A 20,254-nucleotide genomic window follows, 5' to 3' on the forward strand; every position below is an offset into this window, starting at 1 on the left:
AGACAGTTACCTGGTCAACTTCATAACTGTTTGTTGCATCTATGTCCAGACTTTGATTAGACCATTCAAAACCCCCTTTTTGCTTTTTTGCGTAATTCAGAAGTGGACTTGCAGTTGTGCTTCACCAAGTCTGCAGCTTATGCACAACCATTTCCTTTCTGCATTTTCTGGTTTGAGAGCAAAGTTAATTGCTCCATTAATTACAACAAGTTGCCAAGGTCTAAAAGCAGTAAAGACGCCCCAGACCATCATACAATCACCATTATGGCTGTGGGTATAATGTTCTTTTTCTGAACGGTTTGTTTTATGGCAGGTGCCATGGGATGCCAAACTTCCAAAAAACTGTGACCCTCTCATCGGTCAACAGAATGTTTTCCAAAGTTTTGACAATCAAAAGGTTTTTTGTCTATTATCCGACAGGCCTTTATGATTAGCAGTGGTTGGATTACAAGTCTCTCCCATAGAGGCTATTGTTGCCCAGTCTCTTTCTTCACTGGCATGCAATGCTTCAGATGTTCTGGCTTCTTTTGACCTCAAAAAATTAGTCATAAATTAAAATGTTCAGTAATTTTTCTCGGCAGGCAGCTCCTGGGGAGGCACGCCACTGCTGCATGTTTTCTCCACTTGTGGATCATGGCTGAAGTCCCAAAGCAATAGTACCAGAACATTAAGGACTCAATTTGACTCCTGATGCAATTTTAATTCTCTAACGGTGTCAAATTAAACACACCGTGGCAGCATGAAACTCAAAAAGAAATGAGCAATAAAGAGTAAACAATGGAAGAAAACAAGCCATAAATGCACCACATGGGCATCTGTGCAATAATTGACGTGAACATTGTTTTAAAATCCAACACTATTGGATTTAGGAGAAGTGCCCATTTTTTATTTATTTATATAAATGTTGTGTCTGTAAAATAACTAGTCCCATAAGAAACACCTGTTTAGTTTTATCTGCTGTTACTGGTGTTTTCTGGTCTCAGATAAATCAGTCAAAATGTGACACAAAGGCTTCACAAATGAAAGTATCACCTGTTTGCATCTCTGCAGACCCCACACATCCTGGTCACAAACTGTTTAAGCTGTTACTTTCTGGTCAGGGCTACAGAATGCCATTTTCAACGCCCAGCCGTCACAGAGACAGTTTCTTTTCCAGGCATTTTCTTTGATGAATAGTTTGACCAGAATAATCAGCTACTTAACTGTGAAACAACAACAAAAAAAAACACATTTGCACAATGTTACACCAATCATTGTCTTTTCTTCTTAATAAAGAAATGACTGCAAAGACATCTGCATATTGTTCCTTTATCCTCATTCGTTAGAGTGTAAGTAGGCGCTAGGAAACCGAAGTTACTTTCTTTGTTTGTGCACAATCTTGGCCAATAAAGCTGATGCTTTTTCCACTGCTGTACTTTAATTTAAATGCTCTGCTAAAATACATTAATAATAATATTTAAGTGTAACAAAAACAAAATGTAGAAGAAATGAAATACCCAAAAGAAGGGACTGAGTAATAAATCGTTGTATTGACATTTAATGGCACTTTATACAAACGGCATGTCTTTACTGAAGCGTGACAGACCGTTCTATAAAACAAACTGTACTTCAGTTGCTCATTAGAACCAATCTGAACTGGTGCTGCTGACCTGCACTTGAACTTACATAGAGTACTTGGCTAATATTCACAAAAGGATTTGATTCAGATGTTGTGCAGCCTCACGCTTTGATCTCCTTTAAATAAACTCCATTAATTTCAAACACCAAGTCAGAAAGTGATCCAAAATGGCAGCTGCTGCAGCCGTCTTCTATCCTCTCCTCCCTCTGTGATCAGCCATAAGGCGCGCACTACAAAGCAAGATTAGTAGCTTAGAGAAGTATCTCCGAGTTCAACTCTGGGTTTTTAGTGTCACAAAACTCTGACTGGTTCACTTATTTCTGAGATGAATCACCATGGTAACTTTTGCTGGATACTGAATCTGCTTCAGGAGCACATCAGGTTAAAAAAAAAGGAAAGAAAAGAAAAAAATCCCTGTAAGATCAGGTCTTCCTGAGCTGAGCAACATTTGTATGTGTTACCTAAACATGCAAAGTGATCAGTTTGAGATCCCATATTAAGAAACAATTACATTTGGGCACTGCAGATGTAATTTCCAAAGTTTTATTTTTCAATGTCACCTTTCCTTTGTTGACTGAAATGTTTTTTCTTGCGACTTCTCTTGAGAATCAGATTATAACTTTTTTTTTCATATTTACCAGTTAACATCTAGTTAAGATGTTAAAGCAAGTTAAATAGGGAGCAAGCTTATTAACTTGTAAAGGTTTTAATTCAGTAGAGCTTTATTGGTGTTTTACATATTCAGCAGATAAAAAGCCACGTGAATTTTAATGCATAAATCCTCTCTTTGCCTTTATCCCTTTAGATGATTTTAAGTCTAAAAGGAAGCACTCATCTACTTTTATTATGAATTGATCAACTTAAGATTTTTTTTTATTATTATTATTTGAATATACTTGGAGTAAGTGCAGGTACAGCGTTGAAGAAAAGCTCTATGAGTTTGATTTATGTAGTTTCAGGACTGTGTTCATTTATAGCTCTGTTTTTGATTTCCACTAAGGTCTGAAGGAAACATCTGTTTGGCTGTGCCTCTCGTCTACACAATGCTGCTCAGAACAGTGAGAGAATAACAAAACAATAAAGCTGCAGCCGGACAGGCCGAACAATGAGCAGCAACCAGTTGAAGAGGCATGTGGAACCAAATTCAAAAGCTAATTTTCATGATTGTTCTTTGCTGTCTTTTAAACTACAGATATCATAAAATCATCAACTGCAGCTGCTCTAAATCGACAAACCGTTTTAGCATGCTACCAGTGTCATGAACTATGAAGACAAATTCTGCTGATTAAGGAGGAAATACAAATGGTAAGTGAAAGGCCTTGTTTTCACTTCAAAAACGTCCAGTTCTGTTTAAATGTCAACAGCAAAAGTGACAAAAAACAAACAAGTTTAGGACTGATTGACARATTAAGGCAGGAGATTTTCCCTTGTTTTCTGTCCCAATTACTAACACTTCAGGGTCTTGAAATGCCTGCTCATATGCAAGAAAGTCTGATAGAGATGAAAGATTTTCACATATGAGGGTTTGAGTCGATGTTGAATTGTTTTGATGTTTTTCTATTTTGCCCTGATTCTCCTCAGAAATGCTAATGAAGGGATCTGGAAGAGCGTCTGGCACTAAGCTGACAGATTAGCATAACAATAGCAGAAACACACAAACAATGCCAAGGTTTTACTATATTAATGCAGATATTTGACCTTTCAAGGTAAAATAGGCATAAAATACAGAAATGAAACTAAATTTCTTACAAGCAGTGTCTCATGAAAGCATCAATACCCCTTGACTTGGAGAACAAACAGTATCATTAAGACCAACAAGCAAAGCAGACAGTTTAGGTTCCTCTGTGTTCTGCTTTATGGAGAAGCTTAAAGCAGATGTTTTGAAATAAAACAAGTTTTGCTGAAAATAAAAACAATTCGGCACAAATGCACACCTTCCACTGATTGGCCAGCAAGTTCACTAACAAGAGAAGATCATCTGTCAAGTCTGTTGCATTTGCAGGTATAATTTTTGCAAATATAAGTTTCAGAATCTTTTGATCTGTTCTTTATGCAAGAATCACAATAACATTTCTTTAAATAAAGCTTTAAGAGGTTCTGTTTCTAGTTTGTCACAAACCATGCAGGAGACACAGAAAGCGTGAAGGAAGATGATGACGAAACTAAAACTGAACTTTTTGGCCTACATGAAGGCTACAGTGTGAGGTAGGAAACTAATGCTGCACATCAACCTGAGCATTACAGCTCCACTGTGAAACATCATGATGGCAGCAGAAAGCTGATCAGAGTTGAAGGGATAATGGACTGAAATAAATACAAGCCAGTCTAAAAAAAAAAAACATCTTAAAGGATGCAAAAAAAACCAAAAAAGAAGTGGTGCAAAGGTTCACCTTCCAGTAGTAAAGTGGGATATGTGGCAAGACTTGGGGAAATGGGGTGTTAAAATGCCATTTCTCCAATCTGACTGAGCTTAAGCTATTTTGGAAAGACGAATGGACAAAGTTAAGACATTTCTCTTAAAACTCACTGCAGAACTAATTCCAGAAAAAGATGTCCTCCAAGTATGGCATTTGTGAGGTAGCAGTTAAACGTATGCTAGATTGGTTAGATTGTATTTGTAAAAATATGAAATCCATTTATCAATTTCATTCTGTTTCTGGTGTTGTTGTCCATCACATCACCTCAGTGAAATAAACTGAATCTTATGACTAACAAAAAATAAAAAGTGAAAATAATTTTAGTATGACTACTTTGCAAGCCACTTTAGATTCATGGGTATATTTTTTATGCATGAGCAACTTATTATTTCCTTCCCCACCCACACAGTAAGTCTTGCCAGGTATGCAGTGTAATATTGTAAGCGTTCTTATTGCTGCTGGGTCATAAAAAGGTTAAAGAACTGAAGTAACTCCCAGAGACAGACACAATCAGAGTGTGTGTGTGTCCGTGTGTGTCTACTGTCTGCAGGGATGAGAGAGTGTTTGTCTCCATGGAGGGTAGGGGAGCTCAGCTTTTCTGTCTGAGAGTCTTAAGTGTGTTCAGCTGACGGTGCCATTGTGTGTAAGTGCCAATCGGAGACGGGCGATTATCAGCATCATTCAGTCAACACACACACAGTACACATATTCAAGAGACTGAACATCAAGCTACATGCAAAACTAGTTACACATAAGCAGCTAAGTTACACAATCGTACTCTTTAATGAAAATCAGTGAGGATAATGTGCAAACTGAGGCAATGTCAGAGAGTTGCTGCATGTTACAGAACATAAGTTGGGTCTTTTCCTGGAGACAAATGCCTTTCTGAGAAGGAAGAAGAAGACAAAGCAACTCTGTCTAAAAGCTAAAGCGCAGGAACAAAGCGTAAGCGCTTTTCACCTTCCTCACTGGTTAAGTTCTGCGTTTTATTATGACTACAGTTTATCCTACTCATTAGGTACACTAATTCCCTCTCTGCTGCTTCCTGGCATCATACCACAAAGTAGTTATCTCAAAGTATCTTTATCCCTGATGGAAAATACTAGTGTCATTTGAACATGTGTAATTAGATCGGAAATTAGAACAAAGTGTTGCAGTTACTGCTTTTAGAGGCTTAAAAAAATATAACCTTATTCACTTATCAGCCTCATGTTATAATTTCTGTGGAAACATTTGTTAGATATAATGGCCAAATCCTTGTTATAAAGTCTGGTAATTATGTTACCCTTCCCTTTTGTTTCCTGCTGTGAATTGCTGTTGGGATAGTCTGAAAATGTGGTTCCAGAAAGCATTTGTGCGTTATCTTATGCAAAAACTGAAACACCACAATAATTTCAACACAAAATGATTTCGACACCAAACCAGAAAACAACTCCAATTTCCACAAAAACCATATTGGTTAAGAAAACTTTAATCACCAAACCACTTTGAATGCCAACTTAAACTGGGAGAAAGAAGAGCCAATTAATTTTGAAAAATGTTCAAAGCGGTAATACAGGCGTTGGAGGTTCAACCCCACCAGAACCCACATGGGGCACAGTAAATATAGCAAAGTGCAAGGCAAAAAAGGTGATCACAATTCATATGCCAATTACTGATCAGAGTTTAAAAAGGGAAACTTGTGATCACTGTCCAGTTAAACTGTGAATCTCTAGAAGCTACATGTTTCTCAAAAGTGTACATACGCCACTGTGACTGTGTGAAAATGTGATCAAGATACATCATTTCACTTTACATGGCACATACAATTTATGTATCAAGAAAAAGCTAAAAAAAAAAAAAAAGATTAAAAAAATAACAATGATCCAGGTCTGGAGGCTAATATGTCATAAAAAAGTGCACTGATCTGGTCGATAAGTGTTCACTCTTTTTCTCCACAGACTTGGATAAATCTCTAAGGTTGTTTTAACAAACTTTAGGTGAAGTCACTGATTTTATTTTTGTCAAATATAGTTCTGGACACTGCTTGGCATTTTCTAAACTTTTTTCTGGTGAGATCATTTTTGCTGACTTAGAAGCCAAGAAATCTATATCCCTCTTTATCTGTCGTTTTCTACCATCTGGGTTTGGGTAAAAAATAAATAAATAAATAAATAAATAAATAAATAAATGAATAAATAAATAAATAAATAAAATCACCCTTTGTTCCCTGCAATTTTGGCTTCTGCTAAAGGATAAGCAACTGCTAGGAAAGTCCTACAGCTAAATTGTATAACAGTCGGCACGTCTAAAAATAACATCTGTTTTCAGTTGAATTGCAGAGAGGATCTGTCATATTAAAGGTGAAAATAATTAATCATGGAGGCTTTTTGACGTCTGCTTTATGCTCAGTAAATATAATGCCAAGTTAGTGATCTCAAAGGTTGATTACTGAAGGAGTCAGCGGAAGCCCAGTGGACTGATTTTGGGCAGAAGCCCACTGGTGAAAGGCTTAGAATCGCTCCAAACACAATCCGAAGCGGCTTCGGCCTGTCGTTATATTTAAAATGTCGCCTCAGTTAAAAGGAACAGGTTAATCCGAGGACTTTAGTGGAGTCACAGATTGTGCATCACTTTTCTTACTCTTGTAGGATCTTGCTCTCAGTTGTCTGGGGGAACCCAAAGTCCATCACTTCATCCATCAGTTCGTACACCGTCACAAAGTTGTCACGGATACTTTCCTCCTCCAGCTCCTTAAAATACTCCTTAAAAACCTGCAAAAAAGAAAAATGAGTTGGAGTTCTTTACATCAGCTCAAAGAACAGGGTGTGCCAGGTTGTCATGCTGTGTGGGAGCAGATTTTCCCTACAACAGGGTAGCAAACTACCCCTGTTGCATAATTGAATTTACAAGAACAAGCTGTAACAATTATAAAAAGATGCAGATAATGAGGGAGAGTAATAATAGGGAGAACCTTTGGGCAAGGAAATGGAGATAACAAATGTAAAGACAAAGATGACACACTTAAAACAAAACATACATCCACAATGAACTGTGGGATGTATGCACAGATATGGAGGCAGAATATGGAGTTGGCTGGCAAAGGGGGAGGAGCTTCCAAGTCCTGAACCCCCCCCCCCCAATCCGGCAGATGACAGCACTAAAAGAACTTCACTGGTATTAAAGTAAAAGTTAAAGAGCTTCAGGTATGACTCACCTGAACTATTCTATAGAGAAAGGAGTACACCAGAGCAGCGTTGGCATTCTTCTTTGTCATTGCTACCACTTATGAAGAAACTGTTAAGAAAAAACACCTTTCATCCAAAAGTTGCACCCAAAATAATTATTTCCACTTTTCCTTTGCAAAAGAACAGAAGTTAAAAATTCAACATTATATAAAGTTACCAAAATGCATCTGATTCAAAAGCAATTAAGAACATAACCCAGGGTTGAAGAACAGCTAGGATGTATTTCAATGCACTGGGAATAGCAGTTACTCCCAACTGCAATATGATGCTGAATTAATAATGTTCTAGGAAGACTGACTGTATAATCTCAGAGTAGAAAAGGGGAGGAGATATTCTGCACAGTGAATCACACTTTGCTCAATCTGATTCATGATATGCAAAGACAGACAGTGAGAAGCTCAGGAGCTGCTGGCTGCACAAACCTGGAGCACAGGGCCTCCTGTGGTTCTGTTCTGGGAAGATAAAATTTACCCGCATCATAAATAGAAATGACTGACAGGGAGGGGCTGACACTTTGAGGCGGGATTGTCAGTCTTCATGAGAAACTACACCCATTGGTGAATTGAGACATCCACAGTGAAGACGCCTTTACACAAAACATCACACAGAAATAAACTCGCGTTGGATACAGTAAAGGTTGCTGTGTTTGATCCAGAGGAAGTGTGAGGAGCCATGGCTGACCAGCGGTGTCATCTCAGCGTCTTCCTCCCTCTTCATCAATATGGGCATGAAGTGGTCAATTTCATTCATGTCCATGTTTCCCATGTAGTTACGGCAAATCAAAACCTGGACGGATAACAGAAGAGCAGAGAGGGAGAGGAAATATTATGCAGCAACCATTCAGTCATTAAAGATTCATAGCTTTGGCTGAGATACCAAACCTGCACTCTAGTCTGAAGATGATTCAGGAACCTTTGGCTGACAGTTGAAAGAAAAGACAAAAAAGGAAAAAAAAAACTCATCCTCTCTCAGTTTCTCTCGCAACAAAATGTGCAAACAGTGTTTCCTGAATGCCTGAACGTTTTCCTTGAAGCTTTAATGGACTGATGGATATCTCAGCATGAATGATGAATGGCTTCCTTAAAAGAAGAATCAGAGCAGATCCCAGGAAAGTTCACAAGATGATTGGGGTCAAAATTCAAAGAAACCACGCTGCGGAACTTTCTGGGGGAAAATACAGGGTAAAAGTTCAGCCATGCAACATCTCGGTATACTGAAGGTGTGTGGATGTTGGATCTTTTCCCTCAAGATCAACAATTAAAAAAAGGAAAAACCCCAACAATGTCCACATGCCTTCAAGTTATTTACTTAACAAAAATCAAAGCAAAGGCTGTTGGATCCTTTTCCATGCCTGAGCTCCAACAGACAATTAAAACAAAAATCTTGACATGAAAATAATACAGAATCTTGGCATGTGCAGCATGCATCAAACGTTTAAATGAAAAAGTATATTTACAAAAGAAATTACATCTCAATGACTAAATTTAAGCACAGCTGGATTTTCAGCAGCTCCACAAGTAGTCTTCTGGTTTAAACAAATTAGGTTTGAGATTAAGATTGATTTGTCACACTGCAGTATGAGTACAAAAACAACCACCCATTATTCTCATTAGGAAAACATGTTTTTTTTTTTTTGCCCATGCTACATTGTTTTAAAACCACAGTTGACTAGCTCAAGGTAGCAGACAGCATGCTGGCTAAAAGGTCAGAAATCACGACTAATTGGATAATATCAGCTTTTTAAGTGTTATGGTACTTTAAGAGCAAAATGGTACAATAACTTGAGGAATAAGCACTTAAAAACAGCTACTTAGTTTAGCAGGCGCTTCCCCCTGTTGTCACAGTATATGTATCAAATAAAATGACCAATAAATTGTTATTATGTTTAACCAGTTATGCTGTGAAAATCTCATACAGGTCCATGTTTAAAGAGGATAAGCCAGGTCAGTTTAAAAATATATATATAGCAAAACCAAAATAATAACAAGAATGCAAATTCATAGTACTTTGATGGAACAATATAATTATCAGTGGTACATAATCAGTAACAAATGAACTGAATTATTTACACAGATGTCTGATTGAGGTCATATTTAATTAGTAGTATGAACAACTATGCAAAACAGTATAAACAACGAAATATGAGAATCAAAAATTGGAACTGAGTATGAAGACCTGTTGTGTGGACATAGACTGAGAAAATAACTTTGCAGATTAGTGTTTCCTAACCTCGGTCCTCAGGGATGTTTTAGCCCTGGATGTTTTGTGTGTTTCCCTGCATCAACACACCTTTTGGCTTTTCCTGAGCTGCAATCCTTAGAATCAGGTGTGTTAAAGCAGGGAAGCATCTAAAACATGCAGGGCAGTGTGCCTGCAGGACCAGAGTTGGGAAACACTGTGATGGACCATGGAAAGAGATTAAGAAATAAAAATTCCTCTGCTTTGGGGGTCTGTATCTGTCTCTCACACACATGCGCACGCAGACACGCACACACGCTGACAGACACACAACTCTCCTCTGTCTTTAATAGAGACTTTGTTGTGGAGAGGTCACACACGGCCAGGTACAAAGGGAGAAGGAAATAAGATAGAAAAAAGAAATTCCAGCCAAGTAATCCGAGGATGCGGACAGGCCGATGCTCAGGTACTGTGAAGAAAGATGGGAACCGCAGAGTGAGCAGTTCAAAGGTCAGTGGAGAAAAAGAATGGCATGTGGACAGGTTGTTGCATCAAAAAACTGCAATACTGAATACTGCCAGTGTGTAGAGATTCACTTTGAAGTTCTGAAACCAAACTAATGAAAAACAACAAGACATTCTTTGTCTAGATATTCAGCTTCAGTCGTTCTGGAGTCACTGCTATCACAGATCATCCTACTACAAAAGTTACTATTTTAATGCAGTTGATATGCATAGCAATGGGATAAAAAAAATACTGGAACACTACATAATGGAAATATTGGCTCCATGCTATATTGTCAAGTTAATCTGTGTTTTAAAAACTGGGAGATTGATTAATAATGTATATAAAACTCTCAGGGCTCATTATGAGCTTTGACAAGTTTCCCTGCTGTACATTGAAAAGTACACAACAGTCATTTACCAACCAGCTGCACACTCTGGAGAGGTATTAGTCATCTGATTCTACAGTGACTGAAAATGAAAGTGTCAAGCTTCTTTCTTGTTAGCGGTGCAGAGAAGAATGTAACCTGCTGCAAAACATCCTAAATGTGACTTTAAGATGAGGAAGACTTCACCGCCGTGTGATAGTTTGTATGAGTGTCACATTAAAAAGGAAAATATTATGCAGTTTTGAGCATTCAGCAAAGGGAGAGTACATCAAACAGAACACTTTCCACAAACAGTGAACATAATACATGCCCCAAAGTCTAACTACTTAATAATCAGGGTTCATTAAAATCTAGAGTGGAATTTTCCCCCCCCAATTTGAGCCACTACACTACCTGTTAAAAAACATAATGATGAAAATTTCACAAACGAAATATGAAATCCCATTATTAGAGACCATGCCGATATTTGGAGATTAATAATGTTACATATAATACTTTTTTTTTAATTTAGGAATTATTTAAAGATTTGACACAACATGCTTAGTGTGTTAAACCTGCCATACTTTTATATTAAATCCTATTCAGAGACAAAAACTAAAAAGGCAAGCAAACAAATATAAAGTTATTTTCATATAGTGCAGTTTACATTCCTCAAATGAAAAAAAATAAGTCCTAAATTAAAAAATCTAGGGTGTATTCAAAACTGCCTGTTGTATATTATGTGTATCTAAAATTGTAGATAACCTAAAAGAGAGGAAAGAGAGGGAAAAACAGCATTTAGAGGGAATTTGGGGCAGGGACACACAACAATGGGTGGCTGTGTCCAGAATGTGAAATCAATACAATCCACTCACTACTGACCTCAAAGACAAATAGGGACCAGAAAACCCTCACCGGAGTGTTTGACCCAAAGGCAAACTAGACAAAAAAAAATTATCAGCAAAGCTAGTGTCAGTTTGGATCACCCATCAACACTTTGCAACATAAATCATAGAATAAATCTCACTGAATCACTCCAATACCAGGCTGATTATGAGATGAGCAAAAGAGCTGTTGGCAGAAAATGTAGTTTGTTTATGAATGGGATACTGTAACCCTAAGAAATTTAGATAGAATACCACACAGTTCCTTGGTCAATAGAAACTATTTAACATCAGGAGTGGTCACAATGCCTCTTTTTGATCTCAATCTGAGATTCCAGCTCAAAGTGACACCGACATCTCCATTGTTTAGTAACAGGGAGTATGTTAACATGCAAACTACTATCATTGTTGTCTGGAAAAAAAATGTAGCCTACTACCTTTTGTCCTACTTTAAGTATTCTGACCAAAACTGCTTCTTTGTGGTTTTACCAAACCGATATTTGGAAATAATTACGTTAAAGTGATTTTGTACACCACCATTTTTAGAAAAAGGAAACATTAAGTTTTCCAGAGGAATTACAGTGGGGCACCTAATCATGATTTGCAGATTTTTTTGTGGCTCGTAGCTCCAATTTATTAGCAGAAAATTCACCCACTATTGCAGGTTTTTTAAAAAAATATTCAATCAAATGCTGCTTTGGAAGCTGAAATATAAAAAAGCAATAATACTTGAATATTGGCTGGCATTTGCAAAGCAGCCAATCCAGAAACCCCATTCATTTTCCTTGGTGCTAATTGGCTGTACCTTAAGAGCAGAAATAATTAAATCTGTAGATGATATCTTCTGTAGTACTGCTAAAACAGTTTCCACTGTGCCCATTAAGGTATCTTTGGTGTTTGAACTGATAAAATAGACACTTTTAAGCGTGTTTATAGAAGAGGTCTAAAGTATTTGTGAATTTTATCTGTCCGTTGATGGCTGTAGTTCCTAACCCCTGTGAATTTAATATGTTATAACCTTTGAATCTGACCAGATGAATCAGGTTACACAAAATGTGGGATGTCTGAAGGACTGAGTCTGGGTTTAATTTGACAGAAAAAAATGAAAGGATGGAAAAATGTCAAACATCTCTATAGTAATGAAGGCCTATTCTCTGAGCCCTATGGCAGTAAATAATTTTGAAATCACCCAGAATCCATTTGAGATTTTTAGTCTGGAATCGACCATAGCTTGCCATTTCCATCCCCAAAAAAGAAGAAAAAATAAACAAGTATTGTGACTAAAAATGAAAGCATCACAAATTTAAAACATCATACATTGAGGAACTAATAAACTTAAACTTCTCAGCTTACATTTTTTGAATCCAAGTCTTTAATGACTCCTTTAGTTATTGTACACTTACAATATGACCACGTCCATCTGCTGGAGACATCTAAATGCTCATAATAACCCTAAACTTGAGCTCAAGTAAATTACTATATAGAAAAATTCTATTGTGAAGCTCTAGGAACAATTGATGCCGTGATGATTTTAATAGCTTGACATTTTGGTACATCAGTGGTTCCCAGAAGCTGTCCGTGTTCAGACTGGTGCCCAGGAGGTGTGGTGGAAAGGGGACGGCTTTACGGTGGAGGGATGTGGAGATTGGCTTCCGCCTTCTTGTGCATTTTAAGCTGAAACGGGCAGGTTGTGCTCGACTGATATTTTGTAATGTGTTCAAAACTATGTAAATACTCATTTAGAATTCAACCTTTTACTCCAGTTAATTACACTTTTAATTACAACTCCAATGCATATTTGCTCTACGAGCACTAAAATTTAGAAACTTGTCTGATCAGGACATTGCCAGAGGCACAGTGCGGATGGAAGGTGAAGCACTGCTAAGTAGCCTGAGGGCAGAGATAAGTAGATTGAAAGAGGGGAAAAAGAGAAACCTTTAATCTGTACAATCAGGCAACCAGGCTATGAAGGATGGATCTTTCTCCCTGATGGGCATCGTTGTCGAGCAGAAAAGGCTATTCAGCGATTCCTTTTGTTGCCCGTGTAGTGACTCCAGGGCTGTTTAATCATCAATCAAATTGACACACAGATTTTGGATCAATCATGAGGTCTGTAAATGTCAGATATGTCAGGATCCCACAGGTTATTTTGTATTATTTGTATTTGCTTATTTGTAAATCTCCTGTAAATGAGATTTAAAATCTCATTTACAGGAATGTCATGGACAAAACCAACACTAATATACTCTGATGTTTTGGTCCAGTCAAAACCTGAAAATATATACACCCCAGACAGTTTTTTTTTTCCCCATTTTCATTCACAGACCAAAAGAATTTCTGGGATACTGGTAAAACAAAAAATCTCAAGAAAAACAGTGAGTTTCTAGTCTATCAACATCTGACTTTGATTGCACAGTTCACCTATCAAAGTCTGATGCTGCAGTGCAGAGGTGTCCAAAGTCAGTCCTCAAAGTCTGGTATCCTGCATGTTTCACTTTTCTCTCGTTGTTACTACCTCCTCGGCATATGAAGGGCAGACAATAAAGAAATGAATCCACATAAAATTAAGGAAAAAAAGCCACAAATATAAACATTATTGCTCTCAAAGTTAAGGTTTTCTTTGGGCAGCGTGACTTTAAGACAAACAGTGCTGGGTTTGCAGAGCTGGTCAAACAATCCCAGCAGGCTGCAGACATTTTTGTTCCTATTCTAAACAAATACATAGCTTAGACTAAATATTATGTAGATTACACTAGAAGTAAGTAAGAGGTTTCAGAGCATTAAAATTAACAAAACATTTTAATTGAAACTGAAAAAAATATGAGCTGACAAAAAAAAATCCAAAACACATTTAATATGAAAAAATATATTCTAACAAAATAAACAGCAACAGACAAAAATCAATATAACTTTAGGGTTTGACACACCTCTTCGTATCCATGTGGACCTCGGCCAATGACGCGCTCCTATTCCTCCTGTTTTTACCACAGCTTCAACAACCATCCTACACTCAGAGATTTACGGTACGAGGCCGTTTATAAGTTTTATAAGGACACAATCGAAAAGAGAAAAAAAAAACAGTTCTCACAGGAAATCCAGGAAGTTTTGGTGTCCTTGTCACAGAGATTAAATATCCACACTGCAAACCGAAATTCTCTGAGTTTCTTTGAAGCTAACTTTTTTTGTTTTTTGGGACGGGGTGTTCAGCTCCTGATCTGACCCGTTGAGTGTTGGGCACTAACCTTTGACTCTTTTTATTGTCCCCGTTAGTCCATAGACATGAATTAGACCTAATTACTCTGTATTCTACTGATTAAAGAAAGAATAGCCGAACAGTGGACCCTAAATAAGAAATTATTCATTACGAAAAAGAGCACATTACTTTCCTCTATGTCTTTCTTGCTTACCAAAGTACAGAGTACAAGTAGAAATCTAGGACAAATAGCATCAAGCTGATGCCAACTGAGCCGCTTCCTCCTTAAATTGTACAAACTTTGTTTTGATCTGCGATCACCAAATCCTGCATAAGTCAATGTAGCAACTTTTCCATGGATCCCTGCTCCAACTGACCTGAATATAATGGGCTCATTTCTGCAGAGGCTATTTCAGTCATTCATGTGACTGAAGTGTGTTGGAACACGGATGGATCTGAACGTTTCAACACAGTGGCTCCCAGGTTGTGTTAAATCTCATTAGCATCTTGAGAGTCAAAATGAAGGGAGTCCAGGATTAAGTTTGTGTGAACAATCTGAGACAGGAGAAACACTACAAACCTACTGATCAAACCAGAGTAGGGTGGAGTTCAGTACACGATGCACACCCTCAGCCTATCTGCTGCAAAAATAAGTAAAACACTTTTTAAAAGTTTTTGTTAACTATCAAACAAGAAAACATGTGCAAAAGATCAATGGAAACAAAAATTAGACAATTAAATTAGACTCTTAGAGACAAGGAAAGCAATACAAAAGAAAACCGGATTAAATCCTTGATCCAGTGGAAAGGTATTTTCTCATGACTAAATTATACGTAAAAACCGAAATTATATATTTTCATGCACACTGAAATACTTTTCTATCGGATCAATTGCAATTAAAAGAAACAATAGCTCCAAGAGATAAGTTCAAAACTTTGAAATAGGACACATCACACATAATAAGGGCTGCATCGCTGCACAAGAACAAGCCCTCTGTGTAAACTCAGCATCGATAAACGAGTTTGGCGAGTTGGTTTTCTCTTCCTGTCTGTTTTATGTCAGTGTTACAGCCCATTTAGCCTTAATTCACAAAGTTACTCTCTTGAAACACAACTATGCCGGAAATTTTCTAAACGCAGTAGAAACAAGCACGGTGAAAATAAAAACATATACTTCAGCAGAGGCGCTTTCTTTAGTTTAAACAGTCCTCGTATCGCAGGTGCCGCGCTGTTAATGTCAACTTCCCCACCAACAAGTCGCCCAAAACTTACCTTTCCCTTCAGGTCGAGGATGAATATCGCCGAGGCGGACATCTTGACGGAGGAAAAAACCTCGAGAACAAGAATGAGGCAGGATGATTTCTAGGTCTACTGTAGGATATGGGTCATATAAATGCAAGAAAAAGTCGCTCCCATCATTCTCCTCCTCCCTCCTGTGAGCTGCGCTCTGCTCAGTTGAAGCGTTTCGCTGCAGCGCCGCTTTCCGGAGCGTCAAACTCACTGCGTTTACGGAAGTACAATTTCCGGCCGCAAAATGAGCTCAACCAATCTATTTTCATCATCAAATTGTATTAATTTTAACCTCAGCACAATGTTGCAGAACGCTTAAATCAGTGTTGTTCGCCTGGCTTAGCGCTTAGTGTTGCTTTTTCAGTTTTACACTCTCAACAAGGCTTGGATCTTCTGTAAATAAAAGGCTGAAAAGGTTGTGGATTTTAAAGTGATTGACGAGACACCTCAGATCCAACAGATATGTAAAGATGTAGAAGTAATGATAAACAGTTAATAAAATGTGTCCTTGTGAAATTGCTTGTGTTAAAGCATGCAATACTTCGGGCATTATTATTATTATTATTATTATTATTATTATTATTATTATTATTATTATTATTATTATTATTATTATTATTATTACTACTACTATTTTCCTGTCTTTTTCCCACCAGTGGGCTGACAATGTGAAATTCAACGCTTTTGTTTTGAAGGCAAAATAGCTCTGCTTCCGGTTTTGCTGTGAACTTGACGTGCCGCTCTTCCGGATGCAGCCTCGCCTGACAGCTCCACGCAGACCTGTCAGGCTGCTCTCATCAGCTGCGTGGCCTCACACAGAAACGCTTCAGGGCTCGACCCAGCGCGCAGTGCCAAACTTAATTACTGTTGTTTATGTCATTGTCGCGGAGTTTAAAGAAGAAGAAGAAGAAAGAGAAGGAGTGACTTGAGTTGGTGCTCGTTGAAGCGAAAAGTCCTAAAGTTACCCCTTCAGTAATTTAAAATCAACTAGGCTATATCTGTTCGCTAAAGGTTACAGTCACAATAGATACTTTTAGGTTTTAGGAAATTAACTCTTATAAGAAGCTTTAATACTAAATATTTTCTTAGTACTGGTACTGAAAGCAACTATATCTGAATTTATGATGCAGTTTTTCTGAGCATTAGCCGAACCGTTTGCACACAACACCCGAGTGAGTTTTTTTTTAACAAACTTACATGTGGATTTAAAAAAATTAGAAGTCTTAACATTTATTTCAGTTATTCAAAAAAAAAAAAAAAAAACACAGACAAAAATATCAGAAGACAATGTTCATTTTCTTACAAAATGTGTCTGTTAAAAAAGCTGTTTTAGGTTATGGCCATATTATGAACTGTCTGTTGACCTGACAATTTTCAAGCAAAGTGCCACATTGGAAATTTAAGCAGAAGGAAAAGTGTAATAGAAAATAATGTTTATACAGCTGGTTAACAGTTTAAGAAGCTGTGGGATTTCAGAGACAGATTAGTGACATGAAATCCATCTTTAGTGTAGGCTACTGTGATCTCTTTTTTAAAATATAACCCTTCTTGGTTATATTCTAACCTAGTTTGCCACCCGAAATGCAACCAAAAACACATTCAGTCCCGCGCCAATATATGTAGCCTACATCTCAAAACAGTTTAAAACCTTAAAAATATTGATATGTTGGGCACTGAGCTCCTGACATGTCAAAAACTGCCACTTCTGTACCATAAAAACAAAGAATCAAAGTTTCACTGTGCAAAAATCAGAACACTTAAAAGAATCCCACTGCTGTCATTGTTAAAATACTTTCTTGTTTTGTTGCTAGTGAAAGAAATAAATTGCTGCGTAAAAGTTTTAAACTACCAGGCAGATTAGCTGTGCTTTTATAAGTTCAAGAAAGTCATAAATGATTTTGAGATCACTGTCAGTTAGAAACCTTCAACTTTTAAATAATTCACTATGCCTTGGTCGCTCCAGTGGTTTTTGAAAATTCTGACTTGCGAGTACAAATGGAAAGCAGCCATGTTCCAAAAATTACTTATGTAGCTAAATATCATTGGATATATGTTGGAAATGTAAAGAAATACTTCAGGGGATTAAATATTTGCTTCTTGCGATGTTTCAAGATAGCCAGTGCTTCTCTCTTGCTGATTTTGACTTTTACATGTTTGCATGCTCTTTCAAATATTTTGAAACTGTCAGCAATGTGAATTTAATGGTCCTTCAGAGCTCACATTCAGACCTTCCAAACTAGACGGCATGTGTAATAATTAATTTGAAAAACATTCACACCAACTGAAAAGACAAACAATGGAGTAGAAATGGTGTCCGGGAGGTTTCTGGCTCAACCAACCAACCAACCAACCACATGAGTCTAAGTGATGCTGAATTCAATCACATCCATCTCTTCTTCTGTGTCTTCCTCCATGTCCTCGGCTGCTCTCTCAGCCCGGGCTCGCTCACTGGCCGGGATGTAGTTGTCTTCAATGAAGCCGTCGTCATCCTCCTCGCTCACAGGGGGGAGGCAGTGAGGGTCCATTCGTCCCCTGCGCATATCAAACTCTACATCCATGCCTGCAGCCGGGAATAAAACAAGCATCAGTTCATTAAAAACCAAAGGTTCAGGAAGTCATGCTGACTGACAGGATCATCAGTCTTTCAAATAAAAAGAAAGGCACGCATTTTAACTGATAGGTCGTGTTTATAGAAAGAGTGATATATTTTTGCTCTGAATTATTTTTAGTTTTTGTAGTTTCATATTTTTAGAAGAAATGGAAATAGTCAAGAAAACAATTATGTCATGATCCGTGTTTCTATGTGTTTATTTTCTAGTTTCTGTGTGATTCTGTTCCCTGTTAGTCCTGTCTCTGCGTCTTTCCCCGTTGATTGTCTCCCAGGTGTGTCTCGTTCCCGTGATTGCCCCGTGTGTATTTAGTCTCCCCTGTTGTCTGTGTTCTTCGTCGGGTCCTTGTCAACTGAATGTCGATTGATGTCACCTGTCTACGTGCTGCCAGTTTTTCCTCGTGCTGTTTCCCTGTTGTTCCTTGTTGAGTTCTTGTCATTAAATTCATCATTTTCCGTCACAACCTGGGCCTAAGCGTCATCTCCTCACCTACCACCACACCGCCTCCTGACAAATTAATTGTTTTAAATTCCACATGTCTTTATAAGCAAAGTTAGAGGTAGAGTCAAATCTTACATCTCCCTGAAAGATCTCCTCTTATTGCATGCACTACATAGTCCCAGGTTTCCTTATTGAAAATATGTTTTGTTTTGGTTTTATGTAATATTTGTATTATTTGAAAAACAAAGTGTTGTCTTTTTAGCTATAAGCCATAATCGTAAAATAAATAATAATATAAATAATTTGTTTGTAATGAATTTCACATTTTGATTTGAATTCTGGAATTGATCATTGATTTATCACGATGATGTGCTGGCAAGGTTTTTAAGCTCACTTGCTCCTTTAGAAACGTGAAGGATGAAAAAAGCTGAGGATTTGTGGTTCATGTATTTTACAAGACTTGCATTTTTCCCCTTCTACACTATAATGCAAGCCTTCAAACAGGTTATACCTTTATAAATCACGCCTCATGTCAAAACGTTCATCAGTTTTCCATTAGGTTTGTGTTTAAAAACCAACCTGAAGAGTCAGAATGGCTAATGGTATCGGGCTCCCTCAGGCGCGTGTGCCTGTAGCTGGCCAGGTAACGCCGGACCACCTGACATTTGGCAAGAAGGGCGAGGAGAAGGGAGACGGAGATGGCTACGGCCAGAACACCAACCAAAACCTCCCAGTTGTGACTGGGAGGTTTTGGTATGCGGGTTATTGTGGTGTCTGTAAGACAGAATCACAGAAAATCACGTACTTTGCAATGTTGATGTGCTTTGGAAAACATGCAACAGTAGAAAGAAGTCATGGGCTTCAATTGTTGTTTATCCAAACAATGGTAATATATAAAATTTTTGATGTATACGTCATAAAGTAAAACAGCTCTGGCCATCCCCCCAGCTTATTCGGTTTACTGCTGATCAGCTAACTGAAAGAAGAGTTGTAGCCAATCCAGCAAAAATCTGACCCAGCACTTTACAGAAGCATTATGCTTCAGTTGATCATCTACTTTATGTACTTTGTGCAGGTCAGAGTTGGCTTGCCGAACAGGCAAAAAAAGGACAAGTAAATTCATGAAAGGATAATTGGATGACAGCACAAAAATTACAAGAAAACAAGCAAAACAAAAACATTAAGCTTTCTACTTACAAACCGTCACAACAAAGCATGGCTCCATAAGAAAATCAATTTTATCACTAATGATTGTTTAAATCATGTGCCAGAAATGATCAATAAAAGGCACAAGGATATGTCAGAGATATATGTGTTAAATCAGAGGTTTACAATCAGAACTATTAATATCTGTTTAAAACAATGGGGGATGCTCAGATTATGATGTCATGACTTTGGAAACTTCTGAAAGGTTAACGGACCCATTTGAGCTCAGTGGAGACACAGCTGCTTGTGTTTTAAGGCCACACCATAAGCACACTCTGTTCTTGTTTGACACATTAGGAATGGGAAAGTAAAAAAAAAAAA

General features: G+C 37.7%; 2 protein-coding genes across 2 annotated transcripts in view; both read right to left on the reverse strand.

Moving 5' to 3' along the window:
• ap1m3 (adaptor related protein complex 1 subunit mu 3) overlaps positions 1-15,859 on the reverse strand; it is a 33,612-nt gene extending 17,753 nt beyond the window's left edge. Inside the window, exons 1-4 of the mRNA XM_008406191.2 lie at positions 15,660-15,859; positions 7,892-8,048; positions 7,232-7,299; positions 6,658-6,788 (exon numbers count right to left, since the gene is read on the reverse strand). Coding sequence (XP_008404413.1) covers positions 6,658-6,788; positions 7,232-7,299; positions 7,892-8,048; positions 15,660-15,701 — 398 coding nt within the window. The 5' untranslated portion in view covers positions 15,702-15,859. The remainder of the gene's footprint in view (positions 1-6,657; positions 6,789-7,231; positions 7,300-7,891; positions 8,049-15,659) is intronic.
• A 1,095-nt stretch (positions 15,860-16,954) lies between these two features.
• LOC103463065 (type III endosome membrane protein TEMP-like) lies at positions 16,955-19,511 on the reverse strand (the record flags this gene model as incomplete). The annotated part of the gene is made up of 2 exons (XM_008406192.1): positions 16,955-18,237; positions 19,307-19,511. Coding segments are annotated over 2 exons (405 nt in total), but the record flags the coding sequence as incomplete, so codon positions are not given.
• Positions 19,512-20,254: the final 743 nt, after the last annotated feature.

The sequence above is a fragment of the Poecilia reticulata genome, linkage group LG4 (assembly GCF_000633615.1).
Source record: "Poecilia reticulata strain Guanapo linkage group LG4, Guppy_female_1.0+MT, whole genome shotgun sequence".
Classification (NCBI taxonomy): domain Eukaryota; kingdom Metazoa; phylum Chordata; class Actinopteri; order Cyprinodontiformes; family Poeciliidae; genus Poecilia; species Poecilia reticulata.